Source organism: Carcharodon carcharias, chromosome 2 (genome assembly GCF_017639515.1).
Source record: "Carcharodon carcharias isolate sCarCar2 chromosome 2, sCarCar2.pri, whole genome shotgun sequence".
Lineage (NCBI taxonomy): Eukaryota > Metazoa > Chordata > Chondrichthyes > Lamniformes > Lamnidae > Carcharodon > Carcharodon carcharias.
The window spans coordinates 134,298,377-134,322,139 of NC_054468.1; the positions used below are offsets into that span (position 1 = coordinate 134,298,377).

Here is a 23,763-nt window from a genome sequence, read left to right on the forward strand (position 1 = left end):
ATCCATGAGGTGCTATGGGCCATCAGGAGCAGCAGAATTGTACTCAAACACAATCTGTAGCCTCATGGCCCGGCATATCCCCCACTCTATCATTACCATCAAGCCAGGGGATTGACCCTGGTTCAATGAAGAGTGCAGGAGGGCATGCCAGGAGCAGCACCAGGCAAACATAAAAATGAAGTGTCAACCTGGTGAAGCAAGAACACAGGACTATTTGGGTGCCAAACAGCAGAAGCAGCAAATGATGGACAGGCCTAAGAGATCCCATAATCAACGGATCAGATCTAAGCCCTGCAGTCCTGCCACATCCAGTCGTGAATGGTGGTGGACAGTTAAGCAACTCACTGGAGGAGGAGGCTCCACAAATATCCCCATTCTCAATGGTGGGGGAGCCCAGCATATCAGTGCAAAAGATAAGGCTGAAGCATTTGCTAAAATCTTCAGCCAGATGTGCCGAGTGGATGATCCATCTCAGCCTCCTCTGGAGGACCCCAGCATCACAGATGCCATTCTTCAGCCAATTCAATCCACTCCGCGTGATATCAAGGAACGGCTGAAGGCACTGGATACTGCAAAGGCAATGGGCCCTGACAATATTCTGGCAATAACACTAAAGACTTGTGCTCCAGAACTTGCCGCGCCCCTAGCCGAGCTGTTCCAGTACAGCTACAACACTGGCATCTACCCAGCTATGTGGAAAATTGCTCAGGCATGTCCTGTACACAAAAAGCCAGGACAAATCCAACCCAGTCAATTTCTGCCCCATCAGCCTACTCTCCATCATCAGTAAAGTAATGGAAGGGGTCTTCAACAGTGCTATCAAGTGGCATTTGCTTAGCAATAACCTGTTCACTGACATCAGTTTGGATTCCGCCAGGGACACTCAGCTCCTGACCTCATTACAGCCTTGGTTCAAACATGGACAAAAGAGGTGAGGTGAGATTGACGGCCCTTGACATTAAGGCCACATTTGACAGAGTGTGCCATCAAGGAGCCCTAACAAAACTGGAGTCAATGAGAATCAAGGGGAAATCTCTCTGCTGGTTGGAGTCATATCTAGCACAAAGGAAGATGGTTGCGGTTGTTGGAGGTCAGTCACCTCAGCTGCAGGACATCACTGCAGGAGTTCCTCAGGGTAGTGTCCTCGGCCCAACCATCTTCAGCTGCTTCACCAATGACCTTCCTTCCATCATAAGGGGTCAGAAGTGGGGATGTTTGCTGATGATTGCACAATCTTCAGCACCATTCATGACTCCTCAGATACTAAGCAGTCTATGTCCAAATGCAGCAAGACCTGGACAATATCCAGGCTTGGGCTGACAAGTGGCAAGTAACATTCGCACCATACAAGTGTCAGGCAATGACCATCTCCAACAAGAAAAAATCTTATCATCGCCCCTTGATGTTCAATGGCATTACCATCACTGAATCCCCCACTATCAACATCCTGGGGGTTACCATTGGCCAGAAACTGAGCTGGACTAGCCATATAAATTCTGTGGCTACAAGAGCAGGTCAGAGACTAGGAATAGTGTGATGAGTAACCCACCTCCTGACTCTCCAAAGCCTGTCCACCATCTACAAGGCACAAGTCAGGAGTATGATGGAATACTCCCCAATTTCCTGGATGAGTGCAACTCCCACAACACTCAAGAAGCTTGACACCATCCAGAACAAAGCAGCCCGCTTGACTGGCACCACATCCACAAACCTTCACTCCATCCACCACCAACACACAGTAGCAGCAGTGTGGACAATCGACAAGATGCAGTGCAGGAATTCATCAAGGCTCCTTCGGCAGCACCTTCCAAACCCACAACCCCTATCATCTAGAAGGACAAGGGCAGCAGATAGGCGGGAAAATCACCACCTAGAAGTTCCCCTCCAAGTTACTCACCAGTCTGAGTTGGAAATATATTGCCATTCCTTCACTGTCACTGGATCAAAATCCTGGAACTCCCTTCCTAACAGCACTGTGGGTGTACATGGTCTGCAGTGGTTCAAGAAGGCAGCTCGCCACCACCTTCTCAAGGGCAACTAGGGATGGGCTATAAATACTGGCCCAGCCAGTGAAGCCCACATCCCATGAATGAATAATAATAAAAAAAACTCTCTGACTTTGCTCATTACCACTGCAGTTTGAGATGATCTGGCCTGTTGAAAACCATCTAACCCATAACATATATTCCTTGCAATTTCTGAAAATCAGATGATTTTAAAACTAAGATAAAAGCAAAAAACTGTGGATGCTGGAAATCCGAAACAAAAATACCTGGAAAAACTAAGCAGGTCTGACAGCATCTGCGGAGAGGAATACAGTTAACATTTTGAGTCCATATGATTCTTCATCGGAACTAAGGAAAAATAGAAAAGAGGTGAAATATAAGCACCTTTAAAACTAATTTCAGTTGGTAATGCAGAGATGTCTATAGTGGATTTATTTTTTGCCATATGACGTGACAAGGCAGCAGATTCGCCGGTCTAAATTTTTATATTAAGTTCATTAAAGTATTAAATACAGCACACTTTCATCAGTCACAAGGTTATATGTTCCACCCTAGGACTTGAGTAGATAAGCTGGATTGAAACTTGTATGCAGTACTGAGAGTGCAACCAATCAGAGATCCAATTTGGATGACATGTTAAACTGGGCTCTGTCTACCTGTTCTAGTGGATGGAACATACACCATGGATTATTTAGAAAAGATCAACAAGTTCTTCTGGTTGATATTTATCTCTCAACCAACATCACCAATGCAAATGATCTGATAATTTATTTAAATTGTTAGTGTTTGTGATACTTCACTGTGCACAACTTGGCTATTGTGTTTGCCTCGATCACAACAGTGACTACACTTCAAACTAATTGATTATGAAGCATTTTGGGAGATCCTGAGGTTGTAAAAGGTACTACAAAAATGGATTTTCTTCCTTTTTGGTTGTCTTCTCCCACTGTGTCTGTGCTTGATGGGAGCAACACATTCATTGTCAATTCAAAAGTTATTTTATCAGTTAGGAGAAACTTCCGAGTCATTTTATAGGGGAAGTAAAGTCTACAGGAGAGATTTTGGTTCAAGATACTTCCTTTTTTTATTATTGTTTCAGCACAGTATTTTATTGCCAACATTTCTCAGGCTCTTATATTCCCACAATTAGAGTATCTACATATACACAACCCTCAGTGTTACTCAAAGGAAGACAGGAACAGGAAGAAGCCATTCAATTCCAATTGAACCTATTCAATCATTCAGTTAAATCATGGCTGATCTGCACCTCAACTGCATTTACCTGTCTTTGTTCCACCAAACTTGGTATTTTGGCATTAAGTTCTAACAAAACTCAACTTTGCTGGAGATTTACACCAAAAAAAAATTTGCATTTACTTTTTTAAAATATACTATCTTCTTATGAAATACACTGTCTTAAGACATTGAGAAAATAATCAACCACCATGCACATTCACATTGTCTAACAATTTGCATCATATTATTTAAAAAGAAACCTTGTAAAGCTTTACTTGATTCAAATATATTCAATAACTCAGTCATTGATGTTATGGATTGTCTTAACCGTCAAAAACATCCTGCACCTAGCACCTTGCATGGAAAAATTGTCTGCCAGACTTCAAAGTGTCAAAAGCATGCACTATGTATGTTTTTAAATCAGCTTCTAGGTTTCAATGGCAGGTGAGAGGAATAGACTAAATAAAAAGAAAGCAATGAGCAGATTGAAGAAAGAGGGGAAACAGAGTAGATGGAATATATATAAAAAGAAAGAGAGAAAGAGTGTGATGAATCAAAGACAATTAAGCAGAGAAATATGGAGATAATGAAATGTGTGACAGCCATCAAGGGAAAGAAATAAAGGGAGGCAGAAATAATGAGAAATGCAGAGGGGGCAATAGAAAAACAAACTGAAACAAACAACTGTTCTTTTTGCGTGTGACATCTTGCAGCTTTACAGATATAAATCCAAGATAGATAGCCAAGTTATAGAAATGTGTGTGGTTAGGTGGATTGCCCTGAATCTTGCAGCAAATTTTCATAGGCCATATTCATTCACAATCTGGTGATCAGTCTGATCTGGGTGACCACAGTAGCCTGCTGAGCTGTCCTTGAAATTCTATTTGTAGAGGAGGTGTGATGCCCTTGTATGGAGAGTACGGATTCTGTTGAGTGGAGGTCACTGTTTTCGAGGGAGGTCAAATTCTGATGCTGTATTGTTGGATCATTCACCAAATCTTGGTTGGCAACATTGATGTCAGCCCAGGGGTTGTGCTATTTGTCCTTTTGTCAAAACCTGCATTGTTCAAAACATTTGCAGAGCTCCAGAAAGGGTTGTGTGATTTGGGGCACATATTCAGTAGGATCTGAATGTCTTCAGATTGGCAGTTCTGGACTGGCTTCAATGCAGTCAAACACTTTCAGTCTTTTAGCTTTCTGGCACAGGTCTGGAAGCCATTGTACATGAATTGATTTTAGTGTACCACTGATTATTCACATTCATATATTAAGGACAGTTTCCAAGCATTATGTGTGGATGCTATCTGCTCACACTATCTGCAGAAGAGTACACAAGAGTTTCCAGATAATGTTTACTCTGATCTTGATTTTTTTCTGTAACCCTCTTCCGTTGTTTGCAGTAAGTGAGGCTGTAGTCCAGGGTGACTCCAGGGTACGTTCTTGACCGGTTATGTTAACCAGACTGAAGCTGAACACCAGGGTCTGGCTGCTGAGAATTACTAAGTCCATTTCTCAAGAGATTTGACTGTGTTTTTCAAAATCATGGGGGGCTAGACACAGTAGATAAGGACAAATTGTTCCTTTTGGTGGAAGGGTCAAGAATCAGAAGAGACCAATTGAATGGCAAAAGAACCAAAGGCGACATGAGGAGAAGCTTTTTCAAGCCACATGTGGTTAGGACCTGGAAAGTATTATGTGAGAGAATGGTGGAGGTCCAGTCAATCATAGCTTTCAAAGGGTATTCGATAATTATAAGAGGAAAAAAATGCTATGCTATTGGGGTGTGGGGCTAGCTCAGTTGCTCTTGCAGATAGCTGGTATGAACATGACGGGTCGAATGGCCTTCTTCTTAACAATTCTGTGCACAACTGCAAGCACTTTCACACAGGTTTATTTCCAGATACATGAATCGCTTGAATTTCGATGTATTGTTTTAAATCTATATGTGGTGACACATGCTGATGGAAAGCAACTAGTGGAACGGTAGAGATCACAATGCAGTCTGGGAAATGACCTCACTGTGGACTGCACCTCCCTCTGCGCCTGCGCTCTTGCGCGAAGATCCGCACCCCCAAACGCGCCTGCGCGCTGCTTTCGCGGAGTTGATTGGTCGATTTCCAGCGGCGATTCCTGAGCCAGTTGAATTTAACGATCCGGCGGTGACTGGCCTTTAAATCGGGATTGTGGCGGCAGTCGTTTACTGACTAGAACGAGAACAATGAATAAGTATATATTGCCGCTATCGATCGCGGGGACTGTAATTGGTGGGACAGTTCTAGTCAAGTGAGTAGTTTGATCGGAATTGGCTCGTACTGCAGTCAGGTCCTGACAAACTGCAAGTCCCGTAGCTCTTTAAAGGCCCTCTTAGTTTCGGTGCTGCCTAAGTGGTACGGAACCGGATGGCCACACGAAATTTCATTGGTTGTGCTTTCTTAAAAACTACAAACTGGAAGATCCAAATAAAGAGAAAATGGACCGTATATCTCGGCTTCTGAAAAAGAGCAACATTAATTAGAATTTATATATCGCCTATACCACAGTATAACGTCCTAAAGTTGACAGGAATGCAAACGGACAATTGGACCCTTCTTTAGGTAGAGATATTAGGAGACGGTTTACCAAAAGTTTGATCAGAGTTAGGTTTCAAAGAGCATCTCAAAAGGGGGCAAATGGTTTAGGGAGTCAGAATTTATGCCTTAGTTCATGAATTATGTATGCTGAGTGATGTAAATATACAAGTGCTGGAGGAGAGGTTGCCATAGTGCAGGGGCGATACTCTCCAGAAGTTCTTAATTTTATGTTCGGTTTATTTTATTAAATCTTTCTTTCATCTGGCTTGCAATAATGTTTTTGGATTTAAGTTCCAAACTGATTATCTAGGATGGGAAAATATATGTATGGTTTTAGAAGAAGCACTTCCCTTGTTAAATAACTATTACTGTGTAATTTAAATGATATCGTTAGAGAAGAAGGAGTAGGTAATTTGGTCCATCAAGTTTTCTCTTACACTTTGCATGTTTTGGAAGACAGGCTGGTTACTTGTATTGTTATTGTCTAAGTGATTCTGACTTTCAGAACTTCAATAATTCTGTTTGTAGGAAAAAGTACAAAAGAGAATGGAGAGACAAAGAAACACATCTAACTTAGCTAAAATGATCCTTAATAGTGGGCACGGAATTAGTAGAGCAAGATGGATAAGGTCAGTTGGAAAAGCCATCAGTGCCTCCCATCATTGGTGTTTATTTTGTCTCTCCCCTGACCTTTTCAGGCACTCCTGAATTCTTTATTCTCAAAATTAGAATGTACTCAGCATCAAAGTGTACTATATTTTTGGCAAGTCACCTGTACAGCCTGTTGATTATCCCATTATCATAAGTGTGCCTATTGTATTTCTGTCAATGTCCCTAAGGAGTTGCCAGCCTCAGTCACACAAGGTGATATTGTCTCGCAGGACATAAAATCACTCAATCAATTTCTAACAGCTACAGACACATCCATGTCAGAGGATTTGGATTTGGATTTTGAGGAAGGAATACCACATCAAACATGCTGAGTGAGAAAGCGCAACAAGAGGTAGCATTAGGGGAGCAGGGATATGCTGCATGAAGAGCCAGCTCATGGCTATCTTAGATACAAAATTCTAGGGACAGAGCTAACAAATGATTGCTGCTTTCTGAACACCAATTTATGGAGTCTGTTAAGAGAACTGCCCTGTAAGGACATATCTAAACATCCAGGAAGGTCTCAGATATGGCACCATCATTGGCATCTCTTGAGTATGTATGTGGAATACTGGGTCATAACATCCTAGGAGCCACCCATCTCCTCCCAATGGGGTAATAGGTAACATAAATACAAAACCAAAAAAACAAACATTAGTTAAAACTAGATACAAGCGAGTCGTAGTCAGCAACTGAATGCATTGGGAGAGTGAAAGGAGACTCTAATTTATAACAGGCATGCACTGAGTGAATGTTTTGAACTCCTTTGTTTAGGGGCAAATTTCAATAATAGAAGAGTGGGTTTGCATATGTGGTACTTGAGCGTGATGGTGTTTTTGTGGATCGGTTTGATGGGACCTGCCTCTTTTGCATTCTTGTTGAATTCTCTTCCATGTCCTTTAGCCCTTCAAGAGCAAGAGAACTGCCCATCATACCAGCTTAGGGTGCTTAAATAGTGATTTAAGCTCTTCAATGCTAATAGGTGAAAAATTCCCAGTGCAAAACACAGCATGCAATACAAACAGCCCCCCCAAAAATGGGCCATCTCACACACAAAGTAGCAGATGTGGCCATTTTATTTGGGCATCAGTGATGACCACATTTTTGGGAATAACCATGCAGAAAATCTTACCCCCCTTAAGATATATTGAAGGATTTTGCAAACCCAAGAGAACCTTCAGTGACTCCAGGGCAGCCTGACTCTAAAGGACCAGACTTTGCAATCGTAGTACAGAGTAGGTGTTTTCCAGCATTGTCTACACCCCCAGCCCCAATGCTCATCACGTACGTGATGGTGTCGTGGTAATGTCACAGCACTAGTAATCCAGAAACCCAGGCTAATGCTCTGGGGACATTGGTTCAAATCCCACCATGGCAGCTGGTAGAATTTAAATTTGGTTAATAAATGTGGAAAGCTCATGTCAGTAATGGTGACCATGAAACTATATCATTGTAGAAATCCACCTGGTTCACTAATGTCCTTTAGGGAAGGAAATCTGCCATCCTTACTGCTCTGGTACATGTGATTCTTGACTGACCTCTGAAATGACCTAGCAAGGTCAGTTCAAGGGCAATTAGGGATGGGCAACAAATGCCAGCCTTGCCAGTGATGTCCACATCCCATGAAAGAATAAAGAATACATGCCTATCTATCACATCTGACCATAAGATGTCTTATAATATTCCAAATGAGGCCTGACCACTGTTTTGTACAATTGCAGTGCTGCTTTCTTGCATTTATAATTTATGTCCTCCTCCTAATCAATCCGTGACCTTTATGCTTGTTTTTAACCTAGTTTTAACCTGTTACATTTTTGACTTTTTCGAGTTCTAATGAAAAGTCATTAACATGAAATGTTATCTGCTTCCCTCTCCTGACCTGCTGAGTATTTCCAGCCTTTCAATTCTTATTAATGGTACAGAATTTCACTTGGATTGAGTGAATCAGGTATAGTCTTTACATAATATATCAAGATTGGGTTTAAATCTTGAATTGCAGGAGGAAGAAAGTATTGATAAAAGCAAGAGGTTTACAATTTTGAGGTGCAAGGAAATAATGTTAAACAAGGAGCCTAGCAGAAATTCTAGATATTATTAGAACATTAAAATTGAAGGAAGAAGCATGTGTAGGAGTTTGGAGATAGAGCATTGAGTTTGGCAAAAACTTTACTTTACAATTTTCTTAAAACAGGTCTGTTATGCGGGTTTAAACCAGTTTTCCTCATTTATCTCATATAATACATTATTAACTATAGAAGTAAAAAAAAGAGACATGAGAAAAGTTGGAGGCTTGAGGTGAAAGAAGGACATCCACCAAATGGCCAGCTCTGTATCAGCTACTTATTTGCTTAAGGCATAAAAAAAACTGTTAAACATTAAATTTTGCACTTAATATCTAAATCTTCAACTACATGCTTTTCAAATGTTGAATATACCACATGATATTACCAATTACATTTTAATAAGTATGTTGGAAGTTAAATTTTATAATTTTGTTGTTTAAGGTTCCTTGACAGCTTGAACCCAGGCCCAATTAGGTATTCACCCATGGCACAAAACTGCAAGACCACCATTACTGTGGAAAATGGAAATAGCAATGTTGATGGGGGAGGGGAAAGGCTATGAAAATGGATTAGGCACACATTGATGAAAGCACGATTAAGGAAGCCTTATTCTGCAATTAACCAGCATTGCTCTTAACCCAGAACAGCTTAACCATTATGTTAGATGCCAATAGTAAGAGTTCAATTCCAAGACTCTGCACATATATAACTGGTGAAAGAAAAATACTTTTACTATCCCAGCTATGTTCAAAATGTTTGGTTTGTAAAACAATGCTTATACGTGCCAAAGAAACTCAATGCTGTACTAAAATGTCTCTTGTTGACACAAGAGAGTATTTAGGAACAATGACTCATTTAAGATTGTTTTAAGTAACAGTTGCACATCAAGATATATTTGTACATAAGACATTGCTGTTTTCATATTTTGATTTAAGAAATACAAGGAGTTAACAGAAGTACCTGGGGTTTACCAATATCTTGTGATATGAAATAGTAAGAAGGGACAATATAGAGGAACTGTCTCATACTGTAGGAAATATGCTTCAGTTGGGGACTAATTGATTCTCCCCACAGTGAGGGTTCATTTGAAGATGTTACTTAGACTTGCTGTCATTTGTGAAGTGATATTGAAAAGCCTGTAAGCAGATCATCAGATGGGAGAAAGATAATTTTAAAACATAGAAAAAGAAAATGTTAAATATACACTGGCCAATTAAGGTTTAGTTTAGGAAATATTTATGGTTGCACCCTGAATAAAATGCACATTTTCTTTTATTCTTTCACAGGATGTGGGCATTGCTGCTAGGCCAATATTTATTGCCCATCCCCAATTGCCCTTGAAAAGGTGGTGGTGAGCTGCCTTCTTGAACCGCTACAGTCCACGTGGTGTAGGTACACGCACAGTGCTGTTTTACTACAAAAATATTTATCCCATTATATGGAAAATTCTAAGCATAAATAGAGTAGCAATGCCTTAACAGCTATAGAATAAGAAAATATGTCACTGGGTGGTGAATTGATGTAGCACAAAAAACTGAAGGTAACCATGATTAAGAACTCTTGGTACTGCAAAGCATTGACAAGCAGGGTGTCACAAGGGTTGATTTTGGGACTCTTCTTCAGATGTAATAATTTCGGCGAGGGAATTGCATGCAAATTATTAATTTTTTTTGATGAGTTGTTAAAACAAGGCCCCACCTGTCCTTTTAGATTGATGTAAAAGATTTCACAGCATTATTTTGGAAAAGGCAAAGGTATCTCAGCCAATATTTATACCTCAAATAACTTCATTAAAAAATGCTGATTATCTAATTTTTATTGCATTGCTGTTTATAGGGTCTTGCTGTATTTCCTGAAATACCACAGTGACTACACTTAAAAAGTGCTTCATTGGCTGTAATGTGCTTTAGGATGTCTTGAGGTCATGAATGGTGTTAAATAAATGCAAGTCCTTTGTTTCTCACTATATCATGTTTCCAATTTTTTTAATACAATGTGAGCAGATTATGAAAAATAAGTCTTTTTGAATAGATGACAAGTTCAAATCGAATGTGATGTGATTACTACTGGAGCAAGGAGGCAAAAGAGAGCATATATAGAATCTCAGAATGATAGAGCACAGACTGTGGTCATTAGGCCCATCTTGCCTGTGTCAGCTCTTTGAAAAAGCTATCTGTTAATTGTACTCCCTTGCCCTTTCCACAAAGCTCTGCAAATGATTCTCCTTCCATAAATTAAATGGAACAGTAGTACAATATGCTGATTGGGAGAGACTACTAAGGGTTATCAAATTCTGATGAAAGGTCACAGACCAGAAACATTAATTCTGTTTCTTTCTCCACAGATGCTGCCAGACCTGCTAAGTATTTCCAACACTTTGTGTTTCATTCAGATTTCCAGCATCCACAGTATTTTGCTTTTGTAAGGGTTATAGGGATTGGTTTTCCTGGCGTTATTCTGCTCTGACACTGTTCAGGCTCGAGAACTGATATTTGTATCCTAGATGGGGAGGAATTTCTGCAGTCTGAGGATGGTGAATCTTAAGAATTCTCTACCTCGGAGGGCTGTGGAGGCTCAGTCATTGAGTATATTCAAGACAGTGATTTACAGATTTATAGATATTAAAGGTATCAAGTTAGTTGGGAATAGTACGAGAAAATAGAGTTGAGGTAGATCAGCTATGATCTAGTTGAATGGCAGGGCTGGCTCAAAGGGCAAAATGGTCTTCTCCTGCTCCAATTTCCCATGAGCAAGCAACAGATACTTCCCAAGGTGTCTTTCTTGGAAGGAAACTTGGAGGTGCTGGTGTTCCCATGCGCCTGCTGCCCTTGCTCTTGTAGGTGTTAGAGGTCACAGGTTTGAGAGAAACCTTTGTGAGTTGCTACAGGGCATCTTGTATATGGTAAACACATTAGCTAGGGTGCATAGGTGGTGGAGGGGTGAATGTTTAAGGTGGTGGATGTGGTGCCAATCAAGCAGCTGCCTTGTCTTGGATGCTATTCAGCTATGTGAGTGTTGTTGAAGCTGCGCTCATTCAGCCAAGTGGAGAATATTCCATTACACTCCTGGTGTTTCTTGTAGATGATGGAAAGGCTTTGGGCAGTAAGGTCATGAGTTGATCACTGCAGAACGTCCAGCATCTGAACTGCACTTGTAAGCATAGCATTATTGGTTATTGGAAACCCACAGGATTGTTGGTGGGGCATTCGCCCATAGTAATGTCATTGAATGATAAGGGAAGGTTATTCAACTATCTCTTGTTGGAGATGGTCATTGCCTGATACAAATGTTACTTACCTCTTAAGAGCCCAAGCCTGAATGTTATCCAGGCGTGACTGCATGCAGGCATAGAATGCTGCATTATCCAAGGAGTTGTGACTGGACCTGAGCACTGCAATCATCAGCGAACATCTCCACTTCTGAAATTATGATGGAGGAAAGGTCTTTAATGAGGCAGCTGAAGATGGTTTGATTTAGAACTTTGCCCTGACGACCTCCAGCTGCTATATTTTGGGACTAAGAAAATTGGCTCCCAACAACCACAACCATCTTCCTTTGTGCTAGGTATGACTCTAGTCAGTGATTGCCATTGACTGGCAAGTCAATTTTATCAGGGCTGCTTGATGTCAGTCACTCCCACCTCTGGAATTCATCTCTTTTGTCTAAGTTTGAACCAAGGCTGTAATGAAACAAAATGACACTGGCAGAGCTGGCACTTGATGAGCAGGTTATTGAACACTTGAAAGCACTGTTGACAGCACCTTTCATCACTTTGTTGATGATTGAGACTAGATGGGGCAGTAATTGGCTGGATTGACTTTCTCTTGATTTTCATGGACAGGGTGTGTCCTAGCAATTTTCCACTATGCCAGGTAGGTATTATAGCTGTACTGGAACAGTTTGGTTAGAGGCACAGTTCTGGAGTACATGTCTTCACAACAGTCAGGGGCCTTTGCTGCATACACTGCCATCTCTTTTTTAATTTACATTCATTCGTGGGATGTGGGTGTCGCTAGGCTAGCATTTATTGCCCATCCCTAATTGCCCTTGTTCAGAGGGCATTTAAGAGTCTGGGTCTGGAGTCACATGTAGGCCTGACCAAGTAAGGACAGTAGTGGTTTCATGGTCATCATCAGACTTTAAATTCCAGATTTTTATTGAATTCAAATTTCACCATCTGCCTTGGTGGGATTCAAACCTGGGTCCCCAGAGCATTACCCTTGGTCTCTGGTCAGTGACAATACCACTACGCCACCACCTCCCCACATCTCTTGATATTTACATTGAGTAAATCAAATTGGCTGAAGACTGACTTTTGTGATGATGAGGATCTCAGGAGATGATCAAGATGGATCACCTGGCTGAAGATGATTGCTACCATTTCAGTTTTGCTTTTTTCCTCATTCACGACCTGGGCTGTGGCATCATTGAGGATGGGGATGTTCATGGAGCCTTCTCCTTCCGTTTAATTTTTGAGTACTATTCACATCTGGTTGTGACAGGGCTCCACAGCTTTGATCTGATCTGTTATTATGCAACTTTCTATTTTACATCTTATTTTCACAAAAGACTATTCACATTTAAACAGCACAGCTTGTTCTTTTCCCTTTTATTTAGGGTTATTTTGAGTGTTCAAGGCAACTCTAATTCTCCTAAGCTGAATAGAGCAGATTAGGTGTTTAAAAAAAAATAGTTGTCCTGAAAAACTACAAATAATAGAATAGTCCATTTATTCTATACAGCATTCTATTTACATGATTACCAAGCAGAGCTTTTTCATGCAACATCTAGGTGAACAGTTTTTTGTCACTTACCTAATTCCTGCATGTAGCAAAGGAAAAGGAACAGGCTGTTCTTGATTAAATGTGAATAGTTTTGTGCGAAAATCACATGCAAATCAACATCTTGCACAATAGGACGACTGGTGCTGATTTAATGTTATATTTGAGTCACGCACAGCCTCATTACTTATAACAAAGGAAAATGAATTCAATATATGAATATTAATTTTGGTGAACAAACAGGCTGCATAAACTATTGAAAATTCAGGTGAACTCTCCTTGTAGAATGTTGTGGTCAGTTCATAATATGAAAGGAAAGTTGCACCTTGTCAGGATGCCCATATACTTTTTTGGGTTGAATGCATTGTTTGTATTTAAAAAGCATAGCTGTCTGCTTGTGCTACGTATTAATTAAGACAAATAAATTTGCTGTTTTTAATATGGAAGGATTATATCTTGTCAGGGTGCCCATCTTTTTTGGTTTAATTAAGTTTTGTTGTGTTCCAAAAATGCATTTTTTAATGTCAAGATGATTTAAGACATACAACAGATTTGTTTGAGTTTGCTTCTGTTAATATCTCCACTTTCTCCACTGCACTGGAAAGCTTGGTACTATGCCAAAGACAGAAATATAATTGCTGTCCCCTAAATTTAGCCTACAGCTAACGACCACCACTTAGCAAAGTGAAGCCTGGAATCCCCTGTAAATAGGTCAAAGATGTACCCTTGAATAAATACAAGGGTCATGTTGAGAAAACTGTCGCAAGCACTGTGCAGGAATTCGTTATGACATTTGTTGGCACCCCACTTCTGGTAATGGTCTGGAGTCAACTGAAATGTAGATTTGAAACAAAAACAGAAAATGTTGGAAAAACTCAGGTCTAGCAACATCTGTGGAGAGAGAAACAAAGTTAAAGTTTTGAGTCCATAAGACCCTTCTTTGGTGCTTATGAGAAACAGAGATTTATTCAGTGTTGATGAATGCATGAAAATTAGTGGAAGTCCTCATTCAGTATTCCACATCAATTTTTCTTGATTTGGAATATAAAAATATTTGTAAAGTATTAATGTCTTGGTATGAACTTACTAGAAATACTTATTAAATCCTGGACTAGACACAGTATTTTTCTTGACGCATTGGAACCTATATTTTTGTTTACTTCAACAGTTATAATATATTAAAATTATCATGAGCTCCATTGAAAACTGCTACGTAAGCATTTCCAGTTTAAATTTCCAATGTTGAAATATCTACAATTAACTAAAAGTTTTCTTAGGGAAATTTTATTACAGCACTACCTGTGTTAATATCAATTCATCAAGCTCTCTCTGCTGAGTATATTGCCCTCCAGGTAAACTCCCCAACCCATACTCAAGGCCACTTCCTAGAATTCATCATATCAATCACTGGTAAGGTCACCTCTGATCACTTCCTTATATTACTCTCCACCCACAGCCACCTTCTCCCTCCCAACCCTACAAATTTATGTCTCCAATATGTTGCGCCTTTGGCCCTCAGTTTACCATTATATTTTTGCAGTTACTGCTTTGCTCAACCACACCCTCGCTTCAACTTTCAATACCCAATTAATAATTACTCTCTCGCTCTGGCCATTCCCATGGTATGCCCTTGTCTCCACTCTCTTAAATCCAAAGGAAACAGATTTAAACGGATATGATGGATACCTTGGTTTAACCATTCACCACCAGATCAGGGTCGACTTCATGAAGGACTATTGGATCCTGCTCATCTGCTAACGCTGCATGTGATTCCAGAAACATCTTAGAACAATCTTAAATGTTTCTGCTCATCTCATCCACCTACATCTCCAACAACAAGTATGAGGAACTCATGGAATTTGTTGTTAATACGATTGAGACCATCCAAACAGTTGCCTTCGTCACCCCTCTCCCTCCCTACAATAGCCTACCAAACTTCCTCTAAGGTTATCCTCTGCCCTAGACCTGAGTTTGCATTTTTCTCTAGTTTCTCTCCTATCTCTCCTCATGCTTTCTCCAAGCTCATAATCTTGTTCATAAGACCCTCCACCTGCTCTCACAAGAGACACCAATGTCCTATACAGCTGCAGCAAAATAGGGAAATATCTAAGCGATAGCGACCATAATATAATACAGTTCAAGATGATAATGAAGAAGGACCTAAGTATGATGAAAACCAGGTTAATAGATTAGAGAAATGCTGATTTTGCAGGACTGAGAATAGAAACTTGCAAAGTGAAATGAGCAAAAATATTGGCAATAAAAACCAAGTGCTGGAAAAAGTTAGCCGACCTGACAGCATCTGTGGAGAGAGAAACAGAGTTAACATTTTGAGTCAAATATGATTTCCCTTTGGAACAATATTGGCAAGCTATGATGCAGATCAACAATGGAAAACATATTAAACTGTTCCAACAGAGTGCAGGAAAATATATTCCACTGAAAGGATAGAACAAACAACAATAGTGAGCCTCTGTGGATGAATAAAGACAAACGGGAGCAGTTATGGAATATGGAAGAGGCATGGTGGCAGTCTTCTGTTTTGTCAGATGATGCTTTATGTTGTTGTGGTCAATTCTGTGTTAAGCATCACCTGGTGTTGCTCAGAGACCTCACTTTCTGCATGGCAGTCTCTGCCACATTTGCTGCAGAGGAAGACAGTGGGCTGAGAAGGTACACGATTCGCTGGCCTCATTTTCCTCTGGGCCCTTTTCTCAGCTAGATGAGATTTTCTGCTGGCCTCTTCCAATGCCCTTCGAAAAGTCAGCCTCCAGAGGTCGTGGCCGTCAGTAGCTGTCTCCCAGTTGTCAATGTCCATGATCTTCATATCTCAGGTGCAGTTGTCATTGGAGTGGAGGTATGAACACCCAGGAGGTCATGACCTGGTGGCCAATTCACCATACAGAAAGTCTTTGTGAGACAGCCACCTTCCATCTGATGAACATGGCTGAGGCAGTGCAGACATTGTGGCCTTACCAATGAGTGTATGCTGACAGTATTAGCATGCACCAGAACCTTGAGTTGGTGAACTTTTCCTGTCAAGCAATGGTGAGGATACATCTGAGACAGTGAAGGTGGAAACTGTTCAGCCTTTTGTCCTGCTTAACATACATTATCCAGGGCTCACCACAGGTAGAGATGTCTGCTGAGAGCACAGGCTCAGTAGACATGCAGTTTGGTGTTCTCAGGTTGCTGTTGTTCCACACTCACTCACTCACTCAGCTTGGACATAACAGCTAATGCTCTAATGATGTGAGAGTTGATTTCAGCATCAAGTGACAGATTGCTGGGGATTGTGGAGCCAAGATACATGAAGCTATCAATAAGCTCAAGCATTACATTGGTGCTGAAAGATGGCGGTTTGGCAATATCCTGGACCAAGACATTTGCTGCCTTGATGCTGATGGTCAAACCAAACTCTTTACAGGTGTAAAAGAGTCTGTCCATTTGTCACTGAAGTGTTCCTCAGTATGGAATGCTAGTGCGGTATCATCAGCATAGAGCAACTCTCTGAGGACTTGGTGCACCTTTGTCTTGGATCTCAGGCTAACGAGGCTGAACAGCTTTCCGTCATTTCTGATATGTAAGTAGACACCTCCTATAGATGAACTAAAGGCGTGACAGTAACAAAGAGAAGAATATGCCAGAGTGTGTCAGTGCCAGATGTTAGGAAATAGATATAGTTTAAGCAAGTTATACTTGTATTTTTATGGGTGTTAGGAATGAGTTTTAGCTTTAATGTTTAAGTTTGATTTGTATTTCTGTATCTACATTAAGAGGTCAAATTGAGTTTTAGTTTCACTCTAAAAAGGTGCCTGCATTTCTCTTTTAGGAGTTGTAAAACTCATGTTAGAAGTTAAACAAACATAAGAATGGAAAAGAAACTGCTGTTGCCTTGCAACAGGGGTCCAGCGAGGCAGGTCCCTCCCATAGACACACAGAAAAACTAAAGAAACAGCAGTTTTAAGTTCATTTTGAAGCCAAGACCCCAGAGAGAGACACTGGGAGAGGGAGCTGCAGATTTCCCAAAAGAACCAAAAGGTCCCAAGGCCAAAGGAGTGAGACACAAACAAGGTAAAGTCCCAAGCAGATCTTCTAGTCAAAGGAAGGACAGGAACCTGGAAAAGGTCCTGTTAAGTGAAGTTAAGACTGAGGGACATAGAGGGCTCCAAGCTTCAGATTTAAAGAGACAAAAGCTGCAGGAAGCAGACTTAAAGTGAGAAGAGGCAAGAAGGTCCAAAGAGACGAAAGGTCTGTAACTCTTTGCTATGGGAGTTAAAGCAGTGGCACTGTTGCCAGCTGAGTTGGTGAGAGAGAGTGCATGGAAGACTGCTTGACTGCACGTGGTGACCCAGGGAAGAGCAACATCAGAAGGAGAGTTCAAAACCCTGGAGGTGAACCCTTGCAAAAGGCGTCTGTGGGAAAGCATCGGTCTGGGAGAAGATTCCAAGCTAGGTCTTGGAGAGTGGAGATTGGAAACCCTCATATGAAAGATGGAGTTCAGTGAGACCGGTTGGCTCATGGTGTGACAAGCATCTGGGGGGAGTTGAGGGGAGATCCATAGCATCTGTCACTTGGTTTCAGAGTGTGGTGTGTCTGACCACAGGGTGCTTATAGGTTCACATGGGCTGTGTACTTAATGTGATCATGAGAGTATATGATAACTCTTGTAACTTGTATTATCCTTGCAAATCTGTACATATCCATATAGGTATAGTTGGAGTGAAGGAGTATTGTAATATAGCTCATCTTTTCTTGTTGAATAAATGCCTTATGTTTTTGTTAAAAGTTCATTAGCGGACTCTGGTGACTTTCTGTTCAGTAGCCCCTCTCCATGTATCTAAACAATCAAATAAAAATTAGGATCTATCAAGCTGGGTTCCATTCTGGGATCAGACTTGTCCAGGGGTAATCTCAGCTGGGATCATAACACCGAACACAATCTTATTTGACCCCATTATGGATCTCAAAGGGTTCCAATGTTGCCCCATCCTAGCTGAACTTACCCAACATAAGCTCTTCCACTGTGGGTTTGATATCCAGTTCTACCACCTGGAGCTTCCTCGGTGACAGTGTTCTTCCTAGATTTCAATTCAAGATAGTGTACCACCCATCTCTCCAATTGTTTTATGGCAGTCAGTGATGATCTCCCTACCTTTGTTTTCAAGAGAGCTGTTTTCTTTGCTGATGCACTTATTTCCTTTTTGATCCCTACATATGTGCCCTTAGCATTCCATGTTGAAGAACATGTGGAAATTCTGGCAAAGTTGTAACAAGTAGTCATGGACACACAACCTTGCAGTCTGTTGGACTCTATTGCAAGTGGCTGTTAGTGCATTGAGTCTTCTCACTCGGATCTGTCTTGTAATTGATGAGAGCAGACTGCTTGCCTTAAGTGACAGGTTCTAACACAGTGATCTTATCCTCAAGCCAGTCAGCACTTTTTTGCTCTTGCTTCCCATATGTTAGGAGTGCAGTATTGTAGATGATGCCTCAAAGTACCTTCTGTTTGGCTCCTGCACTGTATGTGGGAATGTTGAAGAGCATCGGTTCAATTGAGTCAAGGAACTGTTGATTTTTATCTAGGTAGGTAGTATGGCTGATGTTAACATGAGGACGGCATTTCAAATGAAAAAGCCTCAACAGTTGCATCCTAACCCTTACGTACATCAAGGAGTGATCTGCATCACAGCCAGCGCTGTGGGTAGCTGTTTTTGTTGAGAAGAATGTTCGGAAAGTAATATCTGGTGATGATCCGATCCAGCTGGTGCCTGTGCCCTAATCTTGGATGTCTCCAGGATACCTTGTGGCATAGTTTGTTCTGCAAGAAGGTGTTAGTTACCCAAAGCTTGTGGTAGGAGCAAAGCTCAAGTAGTCTCTCTCCATTCTCATTTTCTTTCCCAGGCTATGATGTCCAAGGCAGGAGTGCCATGCCACATGGTCTGTGCCCACTCTTGCATTGAAATCCCCCAGTAGGAAAAGGTGTTCTGATTTAGGGATTCTGTCAGTGTTAAGCTCTTCATAGAACTGGTCTTTCACCTCAGTAGTGGAACATAGCGTTTGGAGCACACCACAAGCTTAACTGACCCTGTTTCAGGTGAGAGGCAGATGGCGGGAACATATTCTGAACCATTTGTGGGGTTTTCTTTCATTTAGAGTAGCAAGTTCTTTCCAGCGAAGCATGTAGTTTGCTCACGAATTCCCTCTGGGCTCTACACATTCAGCTGGCAGAGGAAGTGTTTTTCTTTCAGTGATCTACTCTGGTCTCTTTTAGGAAAACCATGTAAGTGCTCAGCTGTCATGAACATATAATAATTCCCATATTATTAGGATTTATTGTAAAAGTAGGTTAATAGGGGGTTTAGATAGTTTGTGTGTGTGTGTTAATTGAATTGGAGACAGCTGGACTGGAGGGCTTGATTCATCAAAAGAAGCTAGGTTTGAAATGCTAAATACATTAACATGGCTGAAGTCTTAGGGTGAGGAGAATTTGCATTTTTAGATAAATCAGGATAGTTTGTATTTCAATGAGATGGTAGGATGCTTACACTTAGCCGGAGAAGCTAGGCCAAGCATTGTGTTTGTTTTTCCCAAAGACTGACAATATTAGCACCATGAAAAGATTTATATTATGAGAAAGGTAAAGTTCCAAAAACATATGGGAACAATGGAATTTACATTAAAAGGGAGAAACATGTATAAAGGAGAATGAGGCTATGTGTCAGGGAAGGCATTGTAAGATCTACCAGAAGCGTGAGAAGCTCCAATACTTGTGCATTAAGCTGCTGTCTACCAAAAGCTGGGAAAAGCCACTTTGAATTCTACTGTCCAGGGTATTGTGTTGACTTGCCTGGATCTGTTAATAATCTTTTTTTTACTGTTGCCTTTACAGGGTGTAACTGAAAGCCAGATTAAATAGTAGTAATTTGTAGACCTAGGTATGTGCTTGAAATTTTTTCTTTTGTTAATTAATGTGTAATTTAGTTTTTTAAAAAATTTCCTGAGTTTTGGTGGACATATTACTTCTGAATTAGGGTACACACCACAAAATAAATACAAATTGCAAAGCCATTGTGTTAGCAGGATCAAGCTTCCCTCATGGATTTGATCCACCTGGCACACGTCATCTGCCGTGTCATAACATCAGCCTATAAAGTTCCATGTCTTGCACATGTTGTTGACCAGCTGCAAGTTGTCAATCCTGTGCACATGGTCTTGATGTTCTGGCTTGCCAATCAAAGAGTTCGCATGTTCTTTTTGTTTGTTTGCCTGGTACGATGGATTCCATCCACTTGTTGAACAGAGACTCTAAGCTTCAAGCACCCATTGAAGCAGATGGGCTATGGTGGGTCAGCACCTTACTAGGTGGGGGCTACCTGATTTGAGATAGGTGGTGGCTGACCATTGAGACACGATAGTCCCTCCCAACGTCTGAGACAGCCCTTGTAGCACCAGTTTTCTATGTCAATCGAGTTGGACTTATCACTTATATTTGCTGTCTCCTGTGTTGTGTTAACACTTTGCAGTGAAACTCTCCAGGGTGCGAGACTGGCAAAAAACTATGGAGACCTTGGGCTGCCCAACATCAGGGTCCCCTTCTCAAACTCCCCAGCTGAATCTAAAGGAATATAAACCACTATGTTTGGCACTGTCTTCGTTGCAGGAGCTACCAGAAAGATTATACATTTAGACATCAGTCTGCCTTTGGGCTCCACTCCAGATTTTGTGTCAGAGTTTACTCCCTTAGCCTTCACCTCTTCCGAGGTACCCACAAGGCAGTGGAGCTATTTGTTCATAGCTGGGAGGTTAGTTCATGAGTCCAGGGTGGGTCCACATGCCAGTGGGCCTGCTCACTGGGGGCCAAACCACCTCTGAGTTCCTAGCCTAGAGCCACAAGGGACCCAGTTTCTGTGTCGCCATGAGGTGACACAGCTGAGGACTTGCTGATTTAGAGGCTATGTACTGACAGAGAGAGACTTCCCTTGGGGCATCGCTTTCAAATTACTGCTAGCCTGAAAATAAGTAGCAAACTGGCATACAGAAGCAGAACACATGCAAATCTCCTCACCTGCACACATGACGCATCACAGACCTGTTGGACACACAGAAAAGGGGCATACATTAAGTAAATAGACATCAAAGGAGTGCATGATCCATAATACCATAAGACATAGGAGCAGAAATTAGGCCATTCGGCCCATTGAGTCTGCTCTGCCATTCAATCATGGCTGATAAGTTTCTCAACCCCATTCTCCCGCCTTCTCCCCGTAACCTTTGATCCCCTTACCAATCAATAACCTATCTATCTCCATCTAAAATACACTCAATGACCTGGCCTCCACAGCCTTCTGTGGCAATGAATTCCATAGATTCACCACCCTCTGGCTAAAGAAGTTTTTCCTCATCCCTGTTCTAAAAGGTCTTCCCTTTACTCTGAGGTTGTGCCCTCGGGTCCTAGTCTTTCCTACTAATGGAAACATCTTCCCCACGTCCACTCTATCCAGGCCTTTCAGTATTCTGTAAATTTCAATCAGATCCCCCCTCATCCTTCTAAACTCCATCGAGTATTGACCCAGAGTCCTCAAACGTTCCTCATATGTTAAGCCTTTCATTCCTGGGATCGTTCTTGTGAACCTCCTCTGGACCCTCTCTAGGGCCAGCACATCCTTCCTGAGATACAGGGCCCAAAATTGCTCACAATATTCTAAAAGTGGTCTGACCAAAGCCTTATAAAGCCTCAGCAGCACATTCCTGCTTTTATATTCTAGTCCTCTCGAAATAAATGCCAACATTGCATTTGCCTTCCTAACTACCAACTCAACCTGCAAGTTAACCTTAAGAGAATCCTGGACTAGGACTCCCAAGTCCCTTTGCACTCCAGTTTTCTGAATTCTCTCCCCATTTAGAAAATAGTCTATGCCTCTATTCTTCCTACCAAAGTGCATGACCTCACACTTCCCCACATTGTATTCCATCTGCACTTCTTTGCCCATTCTCCTAACCTGTCTAAATCCTTCTGCAGCCTCCCCACCTCCTCAATACTACCTGTCCCTCCACCTATCTTTGTATCATCTGCAAACTTAGTCAGAATGCCCTCAGTTCCTTCATCTAGATCATTAATGTATAAAGTGAAAAGTTGTGATCCCAACACTGACCCTTGCGGAACTCCACTAGTCACCGGCCGCCATCCTGAGAAGGACCCCCTTATCCCCACTCTCTGCCTCCTGCCAGACAGCCAATCTTCTATCCATGCTAGTACCTTGCCTCTAACACCATGGGCTCTTATCTTACTGAGCAGCCTCCTGTGCGGCACCTTGTCAAAGGCCTTCTGGAAGTCTAAGTAGATAACATCCGTTGGCTCTCCTTTGTCTAACCTACTCATTACCTCCTCAAAGAATTCTAACAGATTTGTCAGGCATGACCTCCCCTTGATGAAACCATGCTAACTTTGCCCTATTTTACCATGTACTTCCAAGTATTCTGAAATCTCATCCTTAAATAATGGACTCTAAAATCTTAGCAACGATAAGAGAAAATACAAAGAGATTCGGAGAGATGTCAAACGATTAGGAAGGCAAAGAGGAACTATTAAATTAACATGGAACATAAAATAGGGAAATATCTTACAGGCACATCAATGAAAGTAGGAAGGCTGGGATGGGAAAGGAGCTATTAAGGGGTAGACAGGATAATACTATGGGTAACGAGGGAGATGGCAGAAATATTAAATAATTATTTCACTTCGGTATTTACCAAAGCGATAGAACGTGTGGATGTGACATTGAATGATGGGAGGAGTAATGAGATAAGTGCGTTTAAATTAAACAGGGGATGTACAGTCATTTAAGGGGATATGTCAAAATACTCAGAATAAATATATTCCTACTTTAAAGAAAAATTCTAAGAGGAGGACCCACCATCTGTGGTTAACTAAAGAAGTTAAGGAAAGCATCAAACTTAATGAAAAAGCATACAGCTATACAAAGATGAGTGGCAGGTCAGATGATTGGTCAGAATATAAAGAATGACCATGACCAGAATGTTGATCAGGAGAAGGAAATTAGAGTATGAGAGGAAACTAGCTAGAAATGTAAAAATGGATAGCAAGCTTCTGCAGGTACTTAAAAAGGAAGAGAGTAAGTAAAGTGAGTGTTGGTCCTCTAGAGAGTGAGAATGGGGAGTTAATAGTACATAATAAGGAAATGGCAGATGATAGGAACAAATATTTTGCTTCAGTCTTCACTAGAGAGGATACAAAAAACATTCCAATTATAGCTGTAAATCAGGAGGTGGAAGGCAGAGATGAACTTGGTGAAATTACAATCACAAGGGAAGCAGTACTGAACAAACTGACGGGTTGATACGTATCCGGGTCCCGATGGACTTCATCCTAGGATCTTAAAAGAGGTGGCTAATGAGATAATAGATGCGTTGGTGTTAATTTTCCAAAATTCAC

The 23,763-nt window shown here is 41.2% G+C and overlaps 1 protein-coding gene across 5 annotated transcripts in view; it reads left to right on the plus strand.

Moving 5' to 3' along the window:
- Positions 1–5,363: 5,363 nt before the first annotated feature.
- The window catches only part of LOC121272694 (retinol dehydrogenase 13-like), a 98,447-nt gene continuing 80,047 nt past the window's right edge, over positions 5,364–23,763 (plus strand). For 2 of the 5 annotated variants that reach the window (XM_041179436.1, XM_041179455.1), the window contains exon 1: positions 5,364–5,525. In XM_041179436.1, the coding sequence (XP_041035370.1) occupies positions 5,461–5,525 (65 nt within the window). In that variant the 5' untranslated portion in view covers positions 5,364–5,460. Of the gene's footprint in view, positions 5,526–6,340; positions 6,442–23,763 lie in introns of those variants that run through there. The other 3 variants (XM_041179426.1, XM_041179445.1, XM_041179465.1) reach the window with 2 other exon arrangements.